A 23396-nucleotide genomic window follows, 5' to 3' on the forward strand; every position below is an offset into this window, starting at 1 on the left:
GAACTCGAAGCTGGTGGAGGAGCCGGTTCGGACCTTGTGGGTACCACTGAAGAAGTGCCCGAGATTGGGCGCCTGGAACACCCTGCTAGTGTGCTCGGATCTAACATACGACTTTTCGTCCTCGTTGTCAGGGAAGTTGCAGCGGTTGTGGTGTGGAACCAGCATGGGCTCAGCTTGGAGAAAATGAAGAATAAGAGAAAGTTCGAAGAAAAGGAAGAAGAAAGTGAATGTAGGTAAAATGACTTTTTTGCCTTTGAAGGTAGTCATTCGGAAGAAATGTGGATACCTACTTAAAGGGAGAATGGATGAAAAATTAAAAAATTTAACAGTAAGATATAAATTGACTAATTATGTGAGTTGAGGGGGAAATTGGCTAAAATTAAAGTTGAGGGGGGAAATTGGTCAATCCTTACAGGTTGAGGGGGTAAATTGATGAATACCTCTTCAAATAAATTACAACATGTATTGGCAAATAGAAAAAGTCATATTGTAGATTTGTCTCCCGAATTTGTATAGAGCTGTCAATTTCCTCCCTGATTTTTAATTTTAGCCCATTACATCTGAATAATTATAATTAGCCAATTTCTTAAACTTTAATTTTAACCGATTATTCTCCTAAACTTTTTATAAATAGCCAATTATCCCCTTGATGCTAGATATAAAAAATATCATTCAATTTTCTATCTATTTTGATCACTCAAATAACACATGACAACTGTATGGAGGCAAAAATAATGGGAAACTTGATGGATGAACAATTTCAAAATCTAATGCTAGGGGAATTAACTATTTATAAAAATTTTAGGAGGGGTAATCAGATAAAGTTAAAGTTAAAGAAGGAAATTGGCTAATTATAAAACTTTAAAGGGAAATCGGCTAAAATTAAAGTTCAAGGGAAAATTGATGGCTCTAAGTGGCGGTGGGGGGGGGGGGGGTTGTAAGGATGGGGGATAGACAAATACCTCAAAGAAAAAATAATTGGGCCCATTGTTCACTCACAATAATTAAGGTAGTTTGTGTGCGTCCTGTAATTAAAGTAGTTTAGAGTAATTTACTTAATTTTTTAATGTGAGTGTCATACCACCAAATTATACTAGTTTTATTATTATTATTATTATTATTATTATTATTATGGAAGCCAAATGATACTAATGTAAGAACAGGATCCTCTCCTGAGCAATTTCCTAGGGATCTTAAGGATTCCGCAATCTTGTCCGTTCATTTTATATTGTGCGGTCAGTTTTCGTTAGGTACTATTCATATTTGAATTTTAAAATTTAAATTTTAAATGATTTCTTACCGCACGATATAAGATGAATGGACAAAATTGCAGGATCCCTAGAGAATTGATCAGGAGAGGATCCTGGTTTCTAATGTAATGGGTAAACGATACAGTTAATCATGAACCTTGGGTATTGTACTGATAAAGAATATTGAGACAAATCTCTCTAGTCTAATCATTTGATATCAACACGTTATCAACTATCAATATGTCATTTCTATTATCAATCATATCGACACTTTAATTACATAGTTCTCCATATTTTTTATCATGGAATTCTATATTTCCTGGCGGACTGGTCAAGCAATTTGACCAAACTTTTTTCTTTCTTTCTATTTGTGTGGACTTACAACACCATATCATATTTGTGACGATCACACTTAAAAGCTTGTTGATAAATACAACCTGTTTAATGCTTATTTTATTCTTCAACAAATGCGAACCTTTGTTACATACGTTTTCATAAACATGAAATTAATTTGTCCTCTGACTTTATATTGTAATTATGATTCAAAATTACATTGTTTAAACGTCTAGTATTAATGATCAAAGTAACGTTATTGTTAAAGTTTGTGATTAAATCTCCACATAGTGTAGTTTAGTGATTCAAATTTAATTGTTACTTTATATATAAAGTCAGCATCCTAAAATAATGAAATTTTCAAATATTGTCAAAATAAAATAATTTAATGAAATAGGGATAAAATGGTAAAATTGAGAACATTTCAATTTAGAAATAGAAAAATAATAAACAAAAAAAGATGCCATTTCTTGCAAACAGCCGTACACCTTTCCAAAAATATCTGCAGAGGGAAATGAAAAGGAGAATATGTTAGTTGACCCGGCCCAACCCAACTAAAAATCTCCCTCGACCGACTGAATGACCGGCAGTTCGCAATGGACACATGTACGTCCATGATCTGCTGGCCCGCCAGACTCGGCCGTGGACCCATTGACGCAAAGTATTACCGTCTTCCTCTCCTCCTTATATACAACAAGGAAGAGCCCCAAAAGTCCATCCGTTCTGATCTCCATTTCTGCGATCTCTGAATCTCCTTTTGACTTTTGACCCACCACCACATTAGGCCGTCCCTCCTTTCTCCGCCATGCTCCGCTGTTAAGACCCCCGATTACACGACGACCCTGAAGCCGGTTTTCTCAGATTTCGCAGCTCTGGTTCACGATCTGGGGCGGTTTTGCTGCGACTTTCGGGTTTAGGGTTTCGAAGGGCATACGAGAATGCCTTCGGTGCCCACTCACCTCCTCCTACGACCCTCGGTCCCTAACTTGACTTCCTTCCACGGCGGCTCTTGCTCTCATCGTCTGAAACGTCTCGAAAAGGGTGATCGGCGCGGTAATCTTAGTTAACATTCGGTTTTAATCTCACTTGGGTTCGTTTATCTTGTGGCTCTTGCTCAGCTTCCCAGTTTGTAGCGAAGGTTAGAGAGTTTTCGTCGAGATTTCTTCGAGAAATCTGAGGTTTTAGGGTTCGAAGAACTTTTTGTTCAGGCTTTAAGAAATTTGAAGTCGTTTTGTCAGATCTTGGTGCGAAGGCTTTCTTGCTGTTAACTTTTTTCGAGGTAATTAATTTTATGAATTTATGTTTATTCATGTTGATTGGTATTGTTTATATTTAGGTTCAGAGTATGAGGCAGCTGGATATTTTTGGATTATATATATGTAGTTATTTGTAGTTTATTTATGATTTGGTGAACTCTGTTGATTTGATTTCTCCGATGATGTTTGATGTTGTTAAAATGTGGATTCTGGCATTTTGTAGAATTTGTAATTGTAGATGGACATAAGCTCTCCTCGTGGGAAATCGGTGTTGCGAAATGTAGACAGTTTGCAAGGTTTGCAGCCCTCTGTGAACCAAGAGCAAATTCGTACTAGTTTGCTTGAAGATTATTCGGTAAGCGGTCTTGTAAGTGCTGTCGGTGAGTCCTTGAATATCAGCGTTGGAGAAGACTCGACTGATGTTAAAGATGTTGGAAGAGAGTCGACTGATATCAAAGATGTTGGAAGAGAGTCGACTGATGTCAAAGATGTTGGAAAAGAGTCGAGGATTGATGTTAAAGATGTTGGAAGAGGGTCAATTGATGTCAAACATGTTGGAAAAGAGTCGATTGATGTCAAACATGTTGGAGAAGTGGAACATGCTTCTGATGGGTATAATACTATTGGTGTGGAGAAGAGAAACACACATGAAGATCCTAATGCACAGCAGGGAAAAGTCGCTCGAAAATGCTTGAACAAGTGTGCAATCTTTCCTAATCCTACTGGCGTGCTCTCTCCTAATGCCTCCGCAAGCATAGTAAAGGAGGAACCTAAAGAAGCACTATGCGGGGATGAACATCATCACCAAGCCTGCTTGTGCTCGGTGTCTTTGCCTGTAAGTTATCTATATGCTTACTGGAAGAGCCTATTGTCCCCAGAGTTGTGCACTTTATTCCCCCTAATACTATGTTTTCTCTCTTGGATATCCCGTTAATCATTACCACTTTTGTTTTCAGTTGATATACTTAAGGAACCTGTTGTTATTGTAATGAGCTCATATCCTTACACGGACTATGCCTAGCTTGATATACAGCACATCAAACAAAATGGTGAATGTGGTTTAGAGTTTCCGGTCATGCCCCCCCTCTTGGCTCCACTTAAAGTGTGGGAGGCGGAATGTGTTTGTTTCTTTGTGTTTTAGCGAACGTTCATTTTTATCCTGTTCATTATGCCTTGTCCTTGATGTTGGATGGTTTCTCTGTAGTATATCATGCAAGGTATAGAAGCGGCATATTTTTTCTGTGCATCTCCTCTATTAGGTTCTCCAGAAAATATAGACGTAAAATTTAGTGTAATTATATTTATGCATTAATGTACAACAACGTAAATTTGGTAAGTGTAAAATAGGTGGCAGAGTAGTATGCTGTCTTCTAGTTTTGGAATGATTGAACTGGCTACTTGAAAAGAAATGTTGTGATAGTCTAGTTTCCAATGATGTGCTCACTATGTAGGTCTTATGGTTCTTAATGCCTTGTGCAGGCTCCTACGAAGCTACTTTCTGCTCTGAAAGGTAGCCGGGAGAAAGAGGGCTTATCACCCGGGAAACTTTCTGTCACTTGGGCCCCTGATGTGTACGATCCGCCTGCTACATCAATGTCGCACACAGTTACAGGCAAGAAACAGCAGAAGTCAAAGAACAAGAAGAATGGGAAGAAAGATGGAAAGAAGGGGCAAAAGAGCAGCTCATCACGAGGAAAAGATAAGAAGCAATATCGCAAATCTGGGGCTTCTGAGAGGTGTCACAGATCTCTGGATCCCCGTGAAACATTGGTCGACCCAAACAATGGTTTTGGTGAGCTTGTGGTAGGCAGCCCAGACCAGCATTCTTATTGTGGGAGCTCCTTCTTGAAAAATTCGCTTACTAACGTGCATTACCCAGTTGCTGAAGCCTTGTAAGCGAACGTAATATCACATCCTACGCTGTGTGCATAAATAAGTCACTAGAGACAATGTTATGTTTATGAGTGTCGGAGAAAACTTGGAACAATGTGCTACTCTATTTGTACCCAGTGTGGTGATTTCTTTATATGTTGTATCGTTGCTATGCTTCCTTCAGAGCAGCGTTTTGTAATTAGGATTACTGTGTTTGTGGCATGCATTTCTACTGTGAATCGGCTTTTCGCTCGCAGAATGCTATCTTCTTTGGTTGGCCCGATTATGATTTATTAATTTTCTGCTTGGATTTTGTCTGCGTACTCTCCGTCTAGGGTTTGGACATATTCAAGATGATATTCCTTGGTGTATGCTTTTCGCAGACGATATAGTGTTGATAGATGAAACTCAGGAAGGGGTAAATGCAAAGCTTAACCTTTGGAAAGAAGTGTTGGAATCTAAAGGTCTTCGCCTAAGCCGATCAAAGACAGAATATATGGAGTGCAAGTTCAGTGCAAATGGAGGTCAAAACGAGTTAGGGGTGAGGATCGGAGATGAAGAAATAACAAAGAGTGACCGTTTTCGTTACCTAGGATCTATCCTGCAAAAGAACGGAGAATTAGATGGAGATCTCAACCATATAATACAAGCTGGATGGATGAAGTGGAAGAGTGCATCAGGCGTGTTGTGTGACCGCCGTATGCCACTAAAGCTCAAGGGAAAATTTTATAGGACGACAATAAGGCCGGCGATGCTGTATGGCACAGAATGTTGGGCGGTGAAGCATCAACACGTACACAAAATGGGTGTAGCGGAGATGAGGATGCTTTGTTGGATGTGTGGGCACACGAGAAATGATAAGATTAGGAATGAGGATATCCGGGGTAAAGTAGGAGTAGCCGAAATTGAAGGAAAGATGAGAGAAAATCGGTTACGGTGGTTTGGACATGTGCAAAGAAGGCCTACTGACGCTCCGATTAGAAGATGCGACTATGGGACAGAGGTTCAGGGCCGAAGGGGTAGAGGAAGACCTAGGAAAACTTTGGAAGAGACCCTAAGAAAAGACTTAGAGTACTTGGATCTAACGGATGACATGACACAGGACAGAACACAATGGCGTTCTAAGATTCATATAGCCGATCTCACTCAGTGACTTGGATTTTCCAAGTCTCCAACCGAGAAGTTTTCCTCACTCGGGAAATTAAGGGAACACTACCTCAACCTACATGCTCCACTCACAAAGCTTCAACATACAAGCTTCAACAAAAGAAAATTCAAAGAACTTAGCGAAGAAGGCTTTGGTGTATTTAACACAATACGTTGAAATGAATGAAAGCTTATTTATTGATATCCCCGATAAGTTACAAATATGTACATATACTTGAGTCAAAATAAACAAACAAGAGGGAGCCTTCACAAAAGTTGCCTAGGAGAAGTCTCAGCAGTCGGTAGAGCCCAAGGAAGAGAAGGCACCGGAGGGGGATCATTCGGAGCCTCAGTACTGGACAGAACCCTAGAAGGAGGAGACATCAGAGGTTGATCATTTGGAGCTTCATTAAGCGGTACAGCCCTAGAAGACGAAGGCAATAAATGCCTTTGGAACAAACCCACAAATATCTGATGATCAAGTAAAACCTGACCATCAGATTCCTTCATCTGGTCAAGCTTCCTCTTCATGTTTGTAGCATAGTCATGTGCGAGCCGGTGCAACTGTTTATTCTCATGTTTGAGCCCTCTAATCTCCTGTTTGAGACTCATCACTTCAGCCGCCAATGATTCAACTTGGCGGGTTCGAGCAAATAGGCGTTGGGCCATATTAGACACAGAACCTGCACACTGAACACTGAGAGCCAGAGAATCCTTAACAGCCAACTCATCAGACCGTTTGGAAAGTAGTCTGTTATCTTTGGGAGTGAGAAGGTTCCTGGCCACTACCGCAGCGGTCATATCATTCTTCATCACGGAATCCCCAACGGTAAGAGGACCAGTAGGGGAGACGAAGGATGGGCGCCATATGTTGTCTGGAGAAGGCGAGGCTGCCTCTTCAACAAGGTTCAAGTCAAAACGACGGTCGGATGGGCCAGACATTTTCAAAGGTGTTAAAGAGAGAAGAGGTCGGACAAATCAAGATCTTAGAAGTGCAAGAATGGAGCTTCTACCGGTGGATATTCAAGTGTGCTTTGGAACTTAATGTCAGCCCCTATAAAAATCTGCACTCGACGAAGCTTCAGAAATCGAAGAGGCGCCTGCTCAGAAATCGAAGAGACATTTGCTTTCTCAAAAGCTGGGTTGCTCAGAGACCACGAGGGTCGATCTCAGAAATCGAAGAGGCGTTTGCTTTCTCAAAAGCTGGGCTGCTCAAAGACCACGAAGGCCGATCTCAGAAATTGAAGAGGCTTGCTTTCTCAAAACCTGGGCTGCTTAGAGACCACGAGGGCCAATCTCAGAAATCGAAGAGGCACCTACTTTTCCAGCCTTGTCAGCACCTGTCACACTCACACTCAGCTTTGCGGAAATTATGGGCATTCTGTCGAAGATTTCTGGCGAAGTAGAAAGCACATGAATCGTACTGTTCAATCACCCACTTCCCACACGCAACAGTAGCTCATGGGTACCACAGATAACTTTGCCAAATTCTCTGACAAAGTTGAGACACGTGAAGCTTGCAGCTCCCACTACATCGCTCTGACCAAGAAGGGTAAAAGAATAGCAAAGAAACAACACTAACAAAGTTTAGACACATAAATTTTGAAGGTTTAGCTACCATATTATTACCCACAAGGGTAAAGGAACAGTACCACTGCTGGATAATTGGAAAGTCCCGGTGTGTCAACCTCTGTGCTTCGTGGCAAGGTAGACTAGCAAACATGCCCAACCTTTACTCACATTCGAGAAAACACTCCCAACAAGATTGCTTGCTCCAAAATCGAAGAGGCACCGTCCTTCGAATCTCGAGAGCCAGACTCCCAACATGATTACTTTCTAAAAAAATCGAAGAGAGGGTCAAGGAACAGTACCACTGCTGGATAATTGGAAAGTCCATGTGTGTCAACCTCTGTGCTTCGTGGCAAGGTAGACTAGCAAACATGCCCAACCTTTACTCACATTCGAGAAAATACTCCCAACAAGATTGCTTGCTCCAAAATCGAAGCGGCACCGCCCTCCGAATCTCGAGAGCCAGACTCCCAACATGATTACTTTCTCAAAAATCGAAGAGACACCGCTCTCTGAATCTCGAGAGCCAGACCCCCAGCAAGATTGCTTTCTCAAAAATCGAAGAGGCATCGTTCTCCGAATCTCGAGAGCCAGATCCCCGACAGGATTGCTTGTTCAAAAACCGAAGAGGCACCACTTTCCCAACTTTAAGAGCTGGATCTCCTTGGATAAAGCTTGTCTGTAATCTTCACATGCAACATCAGCTTTCCAGATACCACAGACCACTTTTTCAAAGTGCTCTGACAGAGTTAAAACATGTGAAGCTGGCAGCTCCCACTACCGTGCTATGACCAAGCAGGGTAAAGGAATAGCATTATTACTTGATGTTAGGGAGACTCCTATATATGTTGACCTCCATCCCCAACGGACAGGCAGACCTGCAAACATGCTCAACCCTTCCTCTTATCTGAGAGGGCACTCCCAACGAAGCCTTTTGAAATATTCAGTTTTCTTTCCCCCCGATAACACCTCTGTAAACAAGCTATACTATAGCAAGAATATCTCATATCATCAGGGTTAAAAGCAAGAGTATCCCATATCATGCTTTTTCCTTGTCTTTTCCTTTCGCCTTGTTCTTACCTGCAAGACAAGGAGAATGAGAGCAATCAGTCAGCACTTGGAATCAAGCTTCCAGCCAGGAATTGACTGCCTGGAACCCCTTACCTGATTACTTACCTGGCATTGCTCTCGAGTACTCATCTTCAACATCTTATGCTTCTAGGGAAGATACCGCATCTGCCTGAGGAACAGATAGGGCAAGTGAGAAGGATACAAGGAAGCATGTGGAGACAAGCGTAACAGCACACGTGCTGATACATCCACTACTCTGTCAAAAGCAAAAGTATCCCATATCAACAGGGTCGAACGTACTCTAGATTTGATGGACTTGTTTTGACCCTCAAATTCTTCAGTCGGCCTTATACTCTGGAGGAAACCAGAAAACCCTCCAGCCCAATTCAAGAATAAGCCTGTGGAAAGTTACTTCTTCAAAAGAAAAAGTATCCCATATCATCTCTTCTCATTTTTCTTCTCTTTATCCTTCATGCTGCCTGCAAGATAGGGAGAATGTGAACAATCAGCCGGAGCTCTGATTGCTTACCTTGTCTGTCACCTCTTCCAGCAGATCCCCTAGCTCGGCGACTTGGGGGGGCTCCTACTACATGGTTTGTATCGCGCTTGACCAAGCCTGAAACTACAAGTAAGCTTCAAGTGAAATTGATACATTACCTTGTGCATCTCCACCAGTTACAGATACCACCCCTGGATGGAGGAAGAGTACTTCCAGAGAAGATGCCACATCTACCTATGAGACAGATAAGGCAAGTCAAGACGATACCACACTCCGGTACTTAGAAGTTTCGTGGTTACGAGATCATTCTCTCACAATATTTCCTAATGTCATTTGTACTAAATCATTCACTTGTACTCACTAAAGGAGAGCTTGAACCTATGTACTTGTGTAAACCCTTCACAATTAATGAGAACTCATCTATTCCGTGGACGTAGCCAATCTGGGTGAACCACGTACATCTTGTGTTTGCTTTCCTATCTCTATCCATTTATATACTTATCCACACAAATGACCTGAGCAATCTAGCGAAGATCACAAAAAGTGACCGTTTTCGCTACCTAGGATCTATCTTGCAAGAGAACGGAGACTTAGATAGAGATCTCAACCATAGAATACAAGCTGGATGGATGAAGTGTAAGAGTGCATCCGACGTGTTTGTGTGACCGTCGTAGGCCACTGAAGCTCAAGGGAAAATTTTATAGGACGGCATTAAGGCCGCGATGTTGTATGACACAGAATGTTGGACGGTGAAGCATCAACAAGTACACAAAATGGGTGTAGCGGAGATGAGGATGCTTCGTGGGAGGTATGGGCACACGAGAAAGGATAAGATTGAGAATGAGGATACCCGAGGTAAAGTAGGAGTAGCCAAAATTGAAGGAAATATAAGAGAAAATCGATTCCGGTAGTTTGGACATGTGCAAAGAAGGCCTACTGACGCTCCGGTTCGAAAATGTGACTACGGGACATAGGTTCAGGGCCGAAGGGGTAGAGGAAGACCTAGGAAAACTTTGGAATAGACCCTAGGAAAAGACTTGAGTACTTGGATCTAACGGAGGACGACACAAAACCGAGCGCAATGGCGTTCTATGATTCATATAGCCGACCCCACTTAGTGGGAAAAGGCTCTGTTGTTGTTGTTGTTGTACTCTCCGTCTAGGGTTTATGAATTCATACATCAACACTCTCCGTCTAGGGTTTATGAATTCATACATCAACAGCATCGTGGAACCCTAATTTATGTGGAAGTTCAGTTATGTTTGCTGTGCTTGGCGACGTTTTCATTTTGTACGGCCATTTCCCTTTTCGAGTATAACTGTTACTTAAGGTTGTGTTAAGGGCCGTATAAATTGAGCTGGTGTTCTAGACCAACGGCTAAATTCAAAATGGAATTGAAGAGTAACAGCCTAAATAATCTCATTTGGAATTCCAGTTGGGGTTGCACAATGACGAAATGAGTACTTTATGTTGTGTACTCGGCATTAATTTTAACATAATCGTAACTTAGGTCACAACCCCATGCTTGACCTCGTCCAGGGCCATCACCTGTTCAAAAGTAGAGGGCATATCAAACACGAAATATTTACAAAAATAGTTGAGTTTGCAGGTATAGTAGTCAGTCAGATTAGGTATAAATTATAATCATGGTTCTAACTGAATATCCGACTTGAATCTCCTCCAAATGTTTCAGAAACTTACCTACGGATACACTAATTACAACTGTGCCGTGGATCTCACCAGCCTTCTTGAGGTAGTTACTAGCCGTACTCCTGAAAGAAATATAGCAAGTCAAACTACTAGGTTTAAGGTCGATCTCCTCGGAGGGGAGAAAGATGACGAGCCGAAAGGGAAAGGGAAATGTCCTTGACACAGAGCGAAACGATTTTGTTACCTGTCAAATAATTGTGGCTCCCCACCATTCATGAGCAGAATATCCCCTAGTAATACTTGGAGCTTGCTTTGGTCGAAAGGTATCCCTGCATAGCCTGCAGCAGCAGCGATTCGTCCCCAGTTTGGGTCTCGGCCATATATTGCAGCCTGATTGACATTTGTGAATTAAATTTAGTATTTGGTACACATGAGCATCAAAAAGTTAGGCCGAGTTCGGATATCATGCCTTTACTATTGAAGAAGATGCCACCGACCGTGCTATTTTTGCTGCTTCAGCCTCACCGTCTGCACCAGTCACCGTGACCTGCACATCTAAATCCGGATTAGCAAACACATCTTCGAAATCATATATGAAATACCTCAATTTCATCATCCTCAAAAATCAAAGTGCAAACAATTAGCATAGTCTTGTACTTACCCAGATCCCACACTGAGCACTTTACAATACTATGTTATACTTGTGAGATTAAAGAACAATTTGACTTTAGCTTGAAAATTAAAATTAGAAAAACAGTGAAAATTAGCAATCTGGAATAAGAATGCAGACCTCAATTAAGCAGGTTGCTCCTTCTCCGTCCCAAGCTATTGATTTGGCAAGACCTTGCATTACCTGCAAAATGACACAACAATTGCAATACTAAAAATTGGATTTAGACCATACAACAGCTCAAATGGAAAACACAACTTTTTTTTCCATTTAATTCCTGAAATTTGAATCTCACTCTAGGAGATTTTTAGACCACAGAGGTTAGGTAAAAATTAAATGCGCGGAACTAACCACATCAAGGCATGCTTGAAGTTGGACTGCTTCGTTACTGTTGTAGGAAGATATCTTGGTTCCAGATAGTCCACTAGCTAACGCAATGACAGTATCATTGGTGCTTGTATCACCATCTACCTGCAACGAGAAAACACCTTAAGTGGGTTATCATACTACAAAAGAAAGATGCAGCAGCTTGATTACACTCTGTCAGGTGTTAGTCCCACTAACTATGATATTCCGAAAAAAGAGAAAATAGAAAGTTTACTTACTGTTATTTGGTTGAAGCTTCGGTTGACAGCAATTTGAACCATTTTTCTCCAAACATCACTGCTAACCATTGCATCGGTTGTTACTACCTGTTCCCATATAAAACTCTTAGTAACATTATGTACTAGTAACAAACATCAGGAGTAACTTTAGAAGACATACTCCCAGCATGGTAGCCATATTTGGGTGGATCATCCCGGAACCTTTTGCCATTCCCCCGACTCTTATATTTGTCCCTCCAACCTGAGCAATCACCAGTTTAGTAAGGACCTGACTGATTTTTCAAAGTTGTTTTTATTTCCAATGTTGTTTACTTGGTAGTAATATGCAGAAGCTAGATCAAAATTAAAGAATGTGACATTAGTTTACATAGAGTAAATATACTTGGAAATTGTAATGCCAACGTTTTGGCATCGCTGATTATGCATAAAACAAAACTTCAAACAAAAGCAAGCAACATAAGAGTTGCTCCTGCTTGGGTCAATGGTACAGTGTCTTTATCAAGACCCGTACAAGACAAGCACTCAGAACATTAACAAAAACAATTCCAAAAAATAAAACATATATCTCATGCATCAAGGATATAAATACAGGAAACATTGCACACCTGAGACTGAATTGCCACACTCTTGCTAACGAGGTCGGTTGTTGTGATTGCCACTGCTGCAGCATTTGCCCTGCAGAACGAACCAAAATGGCACATCAGGGTGATGATTTAAATTTTTTTTAATCCCATAGTTTCACAACAAAAAAGAATAGCATGCACTCAAAAAACAAGAGAGTTAGTTTACATCAAAGAGAATAAAGTACTTGGAAATTCGATGCCGAAAATAAATACAACCAGCTACATAAACATGAAAGTATGCCATTTATATGAGCTAAGTTTACAAGCATTAACATTTACCCATCAGTTGACGATGACAGTGAATTAACCAGTTTTGGAAGAGATTTTAGAAGTGCTTCCTGCATAAGAGAATTAACAAATGAATCGCTTATACAACACTAAGAACATATCAAGTTATATATCTGCCATAAAAATATCATGTAACATTTATCAGTCAATCTATTAATATTCCAAGAAATCCTGTGCACATCAGTATGATTACAAATGAGCAGACGAAGGAAACAGAAATATGGTGGCTATATATTAACCTTCTTTATCATTTGACCAATCACACCAGTGGATTCAATCAGCACTTCCTCTTGTCTCAAATGAAGCAGCTGCAGTACAAAAATTCATGTTGAACTTGATAAAAAAAAAATCCAGCCTATGCAAGAGTATCTATGAGATTCACGTGTTTGTCGCCCTCCACATACCTTAGCAAGGCTGCTGGAGCACTCTATTACATCTTGATATCCCGCATCACCCTGGACAGAATTGGAATGTATATCATCTGTGCAAAACTTAACTGTAACAACATACTCGGAGAGTGATTTAACAAGCTACAGAGTTTGGAAGACAAAATAAATAGAAAATTGACAATAGGGATCGATAAATGTCCTACCGTTGCTGCATTGGCTTGACCAGCATTGATCAAAACTGCTCGTGCCTAGCAGATAATCAAAAACACAAAAATGATATCAAACACAACAACAAATTTACAGTAATCCCAGCATCATTAGCTAATAAGTGAAAGAAGCATTGAAACAAAAGACAGTCAAGCACACCGTTTCTGAAGTCTTTAATACAGATTTGCAATACAACACCGGCGCAGCTGCTACCACATTCGTGGTAAACGATCCTGCAATTAATCAAACTTAAAAATCATTACAAAAATGAAAAATTACACAGAATCAACTAGCTCAAGATGAGATTAATTACTCACCAGCAGAAGTGGCATCAACATCACAAGTGACAAGCGCGAGATCAGGCTTGTCGCCTTTGGCACGAAGACCGCCATACAATCCTGAAGCTTTGAATCCTTCTGCAGCTGTAACTCCACCGGGAATCTACAGAATCACGAATAAAGTCACAGTCTTGATCAATATTAAAGAAACAGGAAAACGAAATTGCACAGAAAAATGCAAAAAGTAAAACAAAAACAGCATCGTGGAGAAGGTCAACCTGCTTCCAAGGTCCTTCTGGAAGGAAAATGGGGGCTGCCGGAATGTGAGCGGAGACTTCAACTGCAGACATGGAAATAGCGGGAATTTTGAAGTCCCGTCCAGACGAACCGAAACAAGGGATTGCTGAGAATTTGACGGAGATGGATTGAGGAACGTAGAGATACATTTCGGCAATAACACCTTGGAGTTGGATTTGAAAACGGTGGTTTTAGGGTTTTGCGGCTGTTAAACGTATTTTTTCTATTTTTTGGGCGGCCGAAATGTTTCAAACAGTATTGGTGTGGACGTAAGAAGGAGAAAGTTTTAAAGGGTTAATACTTGGGTACTAATACTTGGGTACTCACTGGTGAGTACCCAAAAAATGACTCTTTGAAGTGGTCCAATTAAAATTTTACACCTGTTATGTCCATACACTTCCAAACAGATTTTTCAGTGTAACCGTTACACGAGGTGGTACACCACATGTCTCTATATAAATGGTGGTTTATGTGTGTTAAAAGGTTAATAACTTAAAAATTAAAATTTTCCAACACTTACATAAAAACACATGGTGTATCATCCGTGTTTTCGTCATAACTAAAAATTTCTCCTAGATATGGAGAAAATTTTCATTTTTATGGGAACACAAGTGGTACACCACATGTTTTAATAGAAGTGGTGAGAAATTTTATTTTTTAAGTAATTAACTTTTTAGCACATATATCCTACTATTTGTATAATGATACGTGATGTACCATTCGTGTACCGGTTACATTGAAAAATCTCTCCTAGATATGCTCATACACAAACATCCCTCATCTTCCTCACCATAAACCCATCTCTTCTGCATCCGCTCTGATCGTTTCTTTTCGACAACCCCAACACTAATTCCATTTATTTTCCAACAACCACCTCTAATCCCTCGCTTCTCTGGCAACCGCCTCCGATTCTAATTTTTTCGGCAACTGCGAATAGACGGCCTCCCGCGATGGACGTTGTTATTCCCCACCGGCCTTAACCTGCTGCTTCCCGATGGACGCCCTTGATTTCAATCTTAGGAAAACTAATGAAAATGACTTGAAAATTTTGAGTTTTAATGATAAGGACAAAATAAAAGGTAAAATGTGATAACAGTATACAAAGCAAGCTTAACAGCTTGTGATCGTGTGGTTGTAATAGTGACAAGTGTAGTCATCATGTAATCTTTGTAATAGCTTAGAAAGTAAGCAATCTAGTTAGATATATACTGTACATAACCATCATTGTAAACATATGAAAAAGTCAAGAAATAAAAAAGCATCTTCTCTGCCTAAAACTCTCTTTCTCTCTCTTCGTATACCTATTTCTTCTTATGCAAGAATACATCTTCTCTGTATCTGTTGGTATCTTTACATGGTATCATTCGCCAGAAAAGCTTCGTGCTTGAAGGTTAATTGATATTGGTTCTTCTACTTCCGCTCTATCTCTTTCATTTCTCGATCTTTTTAGGGTTCTCATTCCCCTATTCTCCTATGGTTCTCGATGGTTGTAATAGTGCACACCAGGTGTTTGATCTTTTGTCTCAGTGAAATTTTCTTTGAATTCTTGATTCATATTGGATCATGGTGACTACGCAATTGCAAATTCTTCAATCTCCTATTACCTCTCTTATCTCATCAGTTTCATCCTCTATTTCTGTGAAACTTGATGATTCCAATTACCTCACATGGCATTTTCAGATGGAGCTTTTTCTCGAAAGCCATGGTATTATGGGGTTTGAGGATGGTACAAACCCTTGTCCTGCGAATCATAGCGATTCAATTGAGTCTTCCAGTGACTTGCATAACAATGATGCTTTTAAGATTTGGAAATGCGTGATCGGGCTCTCATGCAACTCATCACGGCCACATTATCTCCTACTGTGATTTCGTGTGCTATCGGTAGCACTAGTGCTCGAGACTTGTGGGTGCGTCTTAAAGAACAATTTTCTATTGTTACTCGGGCCACAATCTTTCAGATGAAATCTAAGTTGCAGAATATTAAGAAAGGTACATATTCTATTTCCTTATATCTTCAACGAATTAAAGAAGCTTGTAATTACTTGGCTGCGGTTGGAGTTCTATTTGCTGATGATGATATTGTGATTTTAACTCTTAATGGTCTGTCTTCTGAATACAATACATTGAGGTCTATTATTAGAGGTAGGGAGAATGTTATCTCTATGAAGAATCTTCGCTCACAATTGCTTGTTGAGGAAGCAATGCTTGCTAATGTTCCTGTTACTCCTTTCCTATCTGCAATGGTAGCTAGCAATTTGTCTGCTGCGTCTAAGCCTCCGCACTTTGAGTCCAATTCGACTCGTCCTCATTACTCCAGCAATGGTTCTTCCTCAAATGGCGGTTCATATAGTTCTTAGGGAAGCTTTTATCAGTCCAATGGGTCTGGTTCTAAATCTACTTACAACAACAACAAGGGTAAAGGCAAGTATCACTACAATTCCTGGTTTGGTAATGCAAAGCCTGGTTCTTTTCATAACAATGCTCCTGGTATTCTTGGTACCTCTCCACCAAAGGCACAAGGATTTTTCCAGACTCCATGTCAAATTTGTGGAAAATTTGGACATCTAGCTGTTACTTGCCGGTTTCGAAATACTGAGAACTCTATTCCCGAAGGCTGTCAAATCTGTGGAAAAAGGAATCACAGTGCTCATTTCTGTCATTTTCGAAATGCCAACCTACAAACTCAGCAAGTGTTAGCTATGCATGTTGCTACTCCATCTTCTGTTCCTAATGCTCCTCCTCAACAAATTTGGCTCACAGATTCTGGGGCTACATCTCACATGACTGCTGACCTAAATCAGTTGTCATTGGCTTCTCCATTTCCTTCCAATGAGACAATTCAAACAACGGGTGGTGGTGCAGGTTTATCAATCTCCCACATTGGTTCATCAACTCTACATACACCTTTCAAACCACTGCATCTTAATTCAGTTCTATATGTGCCTAAACTAACTCAGAATTTGTTATCCATGCATAAATTGTGTCTGGATAATAACTGCTGGTTAATATATGATGCTTTCTGTTTTTGGATCCAGGACAAAGCCACAAGGAGGATTCTCTTCAAGGGACATTGCAGTAATGGATTATACCCTATTCCCCTACCAGTTTCATATCATTCTTCCTTACCCAGAGTACAAGCTGCTTTCATTGGACAACATGTATCTTCAAGTCTATGGCATAATAGATTAGGCCACCCATCCAATTCTATAGTATTTGCAATTTTAAGAAAATGCAATGTATCTGATCTACCTGATCATAAGTCTGAGATGTGTCACTTTTGTCTAGAAGGGAAATTTTGTAAATTGCCATTTGGTGACTTTGTCTCTAAGTCCATACATCATTTTGATATTGTTCATAGTGATGTATGGGGTCTTTCCCCTTGTAATTCTGTGGAGGGTTTTAGATACTATGTGACATTCATTGATGAATGTACTAGACATTGTTGGCTCTTTCCTCTCATCAATAAAAGTGATGTTTGTTCCACTTTCATTGCCTTTTACAATTTTGTGTTAAATCACTTTGCTCTTTCTGTTAAAACCTTACAAAGTGATGGGGGAGGTGAATATATTAGCAAGTCATTTCAACAGTTTCTTGTGACCAAGGGTATTAAACACCAACTTTCATGTCCATACACCCTTGAACAAAATGGCCTAGCTAAAAGGAAGCATAGGCATATTGTTGAAACAACCATAACCCTTTTGCAAACTACCTCATTGCCTCCAAAATTCTGGTCTTTTGCATGCCAAGTTGCTGTCTACCTTATTACCAGAATGCCAACACCTATTTTACACAACAAATCTCCATTTGATTGTTGTTTAAAGATGTACCAGCTATCAATCATCTTCGGGTATTTGGTTGCTCTTGTTTCCCACTGTTAAAACCTTACAATAACACCAAGTTGCAACCTAAAACAACAAAATGTGTCTTTTTAGGCTATGCTTCTAGATACAAGGGCTACATATGCTATGAAGTGAGTCAACAAAAGATGTATATATCTAGGCATGTTATTTTTTATGAGAGTGAATTTCCTTATGCCATGTTGTCTTCCAAAATCTCAAATTCCTCATCTTTTCCTCCGTCTATTTCAATGCCTTATGTTACACATGATAATTAGGTTGTCTCCATCTCATCTGCCTTTAACTCACCTACACTTGAGTCTATTCTTAACTCACCATACCCTGAATCCATTACTGCAACACCAACACAGTCTATTCTACCTTATTCCCCTGTGGCTGCAGAATTATCCTCTGGATCTAATCATCATGATCACACTGAGTTTTCTTCCGAGTTTCAACCTGAGAGTTTGCAAGTGGTTCATTCTCTCTAACCTATGAATACACATGCCATGCAGACAAGATCCAAAAGTGGCATCTTCAAGCCTAAAGTTTTTCTCTCAACAATTGGAGAGGACAATCCTCTTGATTTCACTCAGGTGGAACCTTCAACATACAAGCCTGCTCTTAAATCCTCAGTATGGAGTGCAGCTATGAAAGAAAAGCTCTCAGCTTTACATTCTCAAGGAACTTGGTCCTTAGTTCCTCTTCCTGCAAACAAGAATTTGGTAGGGTGTAAGTGGGTCTTCAAGATTAAAAGAGATGCAGATGGGAACATTTCTAGATATAAGGCAAGACTTGTTGCCAAAGGCTTCAATCAAGAAGAGGGTATTGACTATGGGGAGACTTTTAGTCCAGTTGTTAAACCACAACTGTGAGGTTAGTTTTGGCTTTAGTTGCACATTTTGGTTGGTCTTTGGGGCAACTTGATGTGAAGAATGCCTTTCTTCATGGCATTTTACAAGAAGAGGTTTATATGTCTCAACCTCCAGGTTTTGTCAACTCTCACCAACCCTCTCATGTTTGTAAGTTACATAAATCCCTATATGGCTTGAAACAAGCCCCAAGGACTTGGAATGAGAGGTTTACCAATTTTTTGCCTTCTCTGGGTTTTCTTACAACATATTCAGACTCCTCCTTGTTTGTGAAACATGTTGGACATTTTGTGGTCATTCTCTTGCTATATATGGATGACATAATCATCACAGGCAGTACTACTGCAGCTATTACTGATGTTATACAGGCTTTAGCTCAAGAATTTGATATTAAAGATTTGGGACCCCTCCATTACTTCTTAGGGATCCAAATTACTCATCATTCTACTAGATTATTCCTTTCACAGTTTAAGTATGTTTCAGATTTGCTTCACAAGACTGTATGGGTCTTTCAAAACCGTGTAATACTCTTGTCTGCCTTATACCAGGTTACTTAAAGATGATGGAAAACCCTTTCATGATCCAGCATTGTATCGAAATGTGGTGGGTGCTCTGCAATATCTTACATTTACAATACCCGACATTGCTTTCTCTATGCATCAAGTGTGTCAGTTTATGCACTGTCCCATGGAATCTCATTTTATAGCTGTGAAGAGAATCCTTAGATATCTGAAAGGCACAATGGATTATGGTGTTCAACTAAGCAAAAAGGATTATGTTTAACTGCATTCAGTGATGCTGACTAGGCTGGGGATCCAAATGACAGACGGTCTACTACAGGTTTGGTGGTCTATTTAGGGTCTAGTCCCATCTCTTGGTCATCCAAGAAACAAAATACCGTTTCTAAGTCCTCAACTGAAGCTGAGTACCGAGCACTTTCATCCACAGCTGCAGAGATTGACTGGATCACTCAACTTCTGAAGTTTATTCGGATTGATGTCTCATGTCCAGCCACTCTTTTATGTGACAATCTTTCTGCTATAGCCTTGGCTTATAATCCAGTTATGCACCAACGGACAAAGCACATTGAAGTTGATATTCATTTTGTTTGAGAAAGGGTTGCCAAGAAGTTCCTTCAACTTCAGTTTGTTTCTTCCAATGAACAATTTGCCGATATTCTTACCAAGGGATTGTCTACTCCATTGTTTAGGACACATTGTAACAATCTCAGGTTGAGCAAACCTCCTCCTGTGATTGAGGGGGGATGATAACAGTATACAAAGCAAGCTTAACAACTTGTGATCGTGTGGTTGTAATAGTAACAAGTGTAGTCATCATGTAATCTTTGTAATAGCTTAGAAAGTAAGCAATCTAGTTAGATATATACTCTACATAACCATCATTGTAAACATATGAAAAAGTCAAGAAATAAAAAAGCATCTTCTCTGTCTAAAACTTTCTTTCTCTCTCTTCGTATACCTATTTCTTCTTCTGCAAGAATACATCTTCTCTGTATCTGTTGGTATCTTTACAAAATAAATAGTACCAGATTTGACTTTTTAGTGTAAAAATGTGGTTTTTCATTAAAATGAACAGAACCGTAGGTTTTTCGTTAAATCTCCCTTCAATCTTCTGTTGTGTGGTCATAATCCCGATCTTCAAGCCATGGTGAGGGCGATGTTTGTATGAGTTGTTACCGTTGTTTGGTTACATGTTTTATATAACTTAAACTTTAACAGGTGTCCTATTTACACCACTTCAAAGAGTCACTATTTTGTGTACTCCATAGTGAGTAGCCAAGTATTGCCCTGTCTTGCGTGTGAGTACTACCGTCAATGCCACATATAACAAGTTCAAAGACAAGATAATGAAAGTGTTGCCTCTTAGTACTACAATTAATGGTAATGTTCACAACTTTAAGGTTCGGTTAATGTTCTTATGCTTTTCTTTTACAAGCATCTTATTGTGATAATTTTTTCACGGTTATGTTACAAACTATTACTTGCTTTCTAACAACCCAAGTAGTCAAGGTTTACTCTTTATCATGAAAAAAATAATCAACTCGGGTTTTTTTTTTTGTTTTTTTTGATAAAAAATAATCAACTCGGGTTTTTTTTTTTGTTTTTTTTGATAAAAAATAATCAACTCGGGTTTGTAAAGAAAAACACTCCTCAAAATCCATATCGGTGGATATCTTCGTAGGGAAACATTCTGTTTTAATAATTTGTCAAAGCTAAACAGTGGTGCAGCAAGATCACGGTGTTCCACCATTCGTGCCTAACAAATATCACCCTTAAGATTAAAAACTGAAAAAAAAAAATCAAATTTTCGAAGTGCATGGTTTAACAGAATCAGTGTAAGTTTTTTTTCTTCTTTTTCAAAAGGGGAATCAACTAGTGGTAAGTCATGGTTATTCACTCATTCCCGACCTGGAAGAGCTATGGGAAATTTCACGTTTCCCGTGATCACAGTCAAGTAAACTCACCAGCTCGGAGCATCGAATCCGGAACCTCACATATTTTTTTGTTTATTGGGGAGCTGCAGCCCGCCAACTTACCACTGGGCCACTTGCTGTGGTTTCAATGTAAGTTCCATGGGTAAAATGTGCCAGAAAGGTTAAGAGAAGGAAATTTAAAGCATGGATAACCGTGTTTAAATAATTCAAGTGTTTCATATTTCTCAATACAAATAACCAGAGAGAGATTAGTGTTGAAACTACCCTCCTTTTCATCACAATGAGATTAAACCCAAGCAACTTATGCAGTCATCATCCACACCATCCAATCGTCTTGTTTGATCTGAAGCCGGTTTCCGAAGGGTCTTGCGATGCTTGCGGTGGAGGGGCATATCTAGGCTCCCTAGGCTTGGCAGGGTCGACGAAAATAACCCACCCATCCAAGAACTTGGCATTCATTCCTTCTCTAGCTTTCTCAGCTTCTTCAACTGATGCGTAAGTGATGAAACCGAACCCCTTTGATCTTTGAGACACCCTATCCATGACCACCTTAGCTGCATGGCCAACAAATGCAATGCGTTCGGGTTAAAGCATTGTAATTAAGGTTGTTAGGACTTAGGAGAGCAAATGAACAAGCCAGAAACGACTTTTTACCATCTACAATCTGTCCAAATGGGGAAAATGCCTCTTTAAGCTTTTCGTCTGTTGTTAATCTCGAAAGACCTGCTCATTGCAAATAACGAAACAATAGTAATGATTCAAGATTCAAAATATTCGCGTCTTCAAGATTCTGCAAATGGTAATGTAGTCTCCTCAGGAGCTCAACAGTTCTTCGGTAAACAGATGGCATATTTACAGCCATATTTGTTCTGTTTTCTTTTCGATCAATTAGTCAAAATATTCGAAATTATTGGATTGAACCCTTGTTATTAAATTAAAAAATAACAACAAATAAACACAGATTGAGGCACAAGAATATGCAATTACAAAAAGGCCTAATCGCTTATAGACCACAACAAACATACACAAAAAGTCTAAAGGAGCACCAAATTATACAAAAAGGAGCACCAATTATATAAACTCGCATAATCTGGGTGGAAACCACAGCCATTGATCGTAATGTGTCAATGTTTCATCGACAGGTCGTCGATATTTAATTTCAGCGAGTGGGATTTGATTTCTGATCAATTTAGCCAAGTTCCCAAAAAAGATTCAACCTTTGACAAAATAAGTGAAAAAGAAAGAATTTTCAATGCAAAGAAATGAAAACAAAGCATGGGTTTCTGCAGGATTCGATTGAATTTCGCACACAGTGAAGAACAGAAAGAAAATAACGGAGTGGGTGAGATCGAAACATACAGCTGATGAATAGCCTGGGGGATGTGAGAGTTGAGTTGTGACGAATGGCGGCGAATTGGGAGTGGAGAGCGGAGGAAGATCCGCCGAGGACGCGTTGGAAGGTGGAAATGAACGCCATTTGAATTTTGAGGTGATCCGACTTCAACGGACAGTGTGTGATGGCAGAGTTGGGGGATTTTGGGGGTTTAGGGTTTAATGAGCAGAGAAAAATATCAGGTTCGGGTCGGGTGGGAGCAGAGTTCCAGAAGCTTCTACTCTTTGTCCAAAACCAATAGGCCCGACCGGGCTTGGCCCAATTTGGATTTTTCCACAAAAGTGAATGTCACGACTCACAAATTTAATAAAGTTCCGAATATGTCCCCGATCAGACATAGTGGAAGTTTAGAGGGTCGGATGGTCACATGGTTCGGTCGTCCGTACTTTAGAATTTCTCGACATAAAAGTTTATGGGAATGTAATACTGGAGTCACCAATTACATTTCTAATTAGTTTCATGGTTTTTGTGGAATAAAATTGTAGCCTAATCTAGCATCAAATAAATCTTAAATAATTTTAAAAAATATAAACAAATACCGAACACTAATTTTTAATAAAAATATAATTGGAAACACTAAATAAACAATAATTCTATCATGATTTATTGCCCCTTAATTATCTGTTTAACGTCCTTGAATTATTTATTTATTATATGTTTGTGAACAGGTTCTATTTTTTGAGACGAAATGATAGTAACTTTATTGATAGGATTATAAAGAATTACAGTCTTGAAAAATATGGTTCTAAATAATATCATGAGACTTCCCAAATCAATACGAATCAAGATCTAAAACAAAAGTCAACTTAGCCATTTTATGCATCACAAAATTAGTGG

The 23396-nt window shown here is 39.6% G+C and overlaps 4 protein-coding genes across 5 annotated transcripts; 2 read left to right on the plus strand and 2 right to left on the minus strand.

The window, feature by feature from the left end:
* The first annotated feature begins 2276 nt into the window (after positions 1-2276).
* LOC126592808 (uncharacterized) lies at positions 2277-4991 on the plus strand. The gene is made up of 3 exons (XM_050258597.1): positions 2277-2862; positions 3063-3674; positions 4319-4991. Exons 2-3 carry the CDS (start codon positions 3078-3080, stop codon positions 4733-4735), a joined length of 1014 nt encoding a protein of 337 aa, XP_050114554.1. The 5' UTR covers positions 2277-2862; positions 3063-3077; the 3' UTR covers positions 4736-4991.
* A 5399-nt stretch (positions 4992-10390) lies between these two features.
* LOC126592807 (arginine biosynthesis bifunctional protein ArgJ, chloroplastic-like) lies at positions 10391-14269 on the minus strand. 2 transcript variants are annotated; one of them, XM_050258595.1, is made up of 16 exons: positions 13985-14269; positions 13746-13869; positions 13588-13661; positions 13425-13469; positions 13237-13287; positions 13072-13140; positions 12824-12882; positions 12527-12596; positions 12082-12162; positions 11922-12008; positions 11668-11787; positions 11437-11499; positions 11116-11193; positions 10891-11036; positions 10698-10768; positions 10391-10544 (listed from the first exon to the last, which is right to left on the minus strand). In XM_050258595.1, the coding sequence occupies exons 1-16, from the start codon at positions 14150-14152 to the stop codon at positions 10462-10464; spliced, it is 1389 nt and encodes a 462-aa protein (XP_050114552.1). In that variant the 5' UTR covers positions 14153-14269; the 3' UTR covers positions 10391-10461. The 2 variants fall into 2 exon arrangements, with proteins under 2 accessions (XP_050114552.1, XP_050114553.1); XM_050258596.1 differs by lacking the exon at positions 13072-13140 and having other exon boundaries at positions 13985-14268.
* Positions 14270-15566: 1297 nt separating this feature from the next.
* On the plus strand, positions 15567-16360 carry LOC126592234 (uncharacterized). Its single transcript, XM_050257956.1, has 2 exons — positions 15567-15708; positions 15807-16360. Exons 1-2 carry the CDS (start codon positions 15567-15569, stop codon positions 16358-16360), a joined length of 696 nt encoding a protein of 231 aa, XP_050113913.1.
* A 4981-nt stretch (positions 16361-21341) lies between these two features.
* LOC126591869 (organelle RRM domain-containing protein 2, mitochondrial-like) lies at positions 21342-22741 on the minus strand. The gene is made up of 3 exons (XM_050257572.1): positions 22526-22741; positions 21821-21889; positions 21342-21720 (listed from the first exon to the last, which is right to left on the minus strand). Exons 1-3 carry the CDS (start codon positions 22641-22643, stop codon positions 21479-21481), a joined length of 429 nt encoding a protein of 142 aa, XP_050113529.1. The 5' UTR covers positions 22644-22741; the 3' UTR covers positions 21342-21478.
* Positions 22742-23396: the final 655 nt, after the last annotated feature.

Source organism: Malus sylvestris, chromosome 12 (assembly GCF_916048215.2).
Source record: "Malus sylvestris chromosome 12, drMalSylv7.2, whole genome shotgun sequence".
Classification (NCBI taxonomy): Eukaryota; Viridiplantae; Streptophyta; class Magnoliopsida; order Rosales; family Rosaceae; genus Malus; species Malus sylvestris.

Coding starts and splice junctions, on each gene's coding strand:
- LOC126592807 (XM_050258595.1), bottom strand. CDS start 14,152: ATGTATCTCTACGTTCCTCAATCCATCTCCGTCAAATTCTCAGCAATC. Junction 13,870..13,984: donor CAGAAGGACCTTGGAAGCAG/GTTGACCTTCTC, acceptor GTGATTCTGTAG/ATTCCCGGTGGAGTTACAGC. Junction 13,470..13,587: donor TATTAAAGACTTCAGAAACG/GTGTGCTTGACT, acceptor ATTATCTGCTAG/GCACGAGCAGTTTTGATCAA.
- LOC126592808 (XM_050258597.1), top strand. CDS start 3,078: ATGGACATAAGCTCTCCTCGTGGGAAATCGGTGTTGCGAAATGTAGAC. Junction 3,675..4,318: donor TGTGCTCGGTGTCTTTGCCT/GTAAGTTATCTA, acceptor TGCCTTGTGCAG/GCTCCTACGAAGCTACTTTC.
- LOC126591869 (XM_050257572.1), bottom strand. CDS start 22,643: ATGGCGTTCATTTCCACCTTCCAACGCGTCCTCGGCGGATCTTCCTCC. Junction 21,890..22,525: donor CCCCAGGCTATTCATCAGCT/GTATGTTTCGAT, acceptor TGCAATGAGCAG/GTCTTTCGAGATTAACAACA. Junction 21,721..21,820: donor ATTTGGACAGATTGTAGATG/GTAAAAAGTCGT, acceptor TTGGCCATGCAG/CTAAGGTGGTCATGGATAGG.
- LOC126592234 (XM_050257956.1), top strand. CDS start 15,567: ATGGTGACTACGCAATTGCAAATTCTTCAATCTCCTATTACCTCTCTT. Junction 15,709..15,806: donor GCTTTTTCTCGAAAGCCATG/GTATTATGGGGT, acceptor GATGCTTTTAAG/ATTTGGAAATGCGTGATCGG.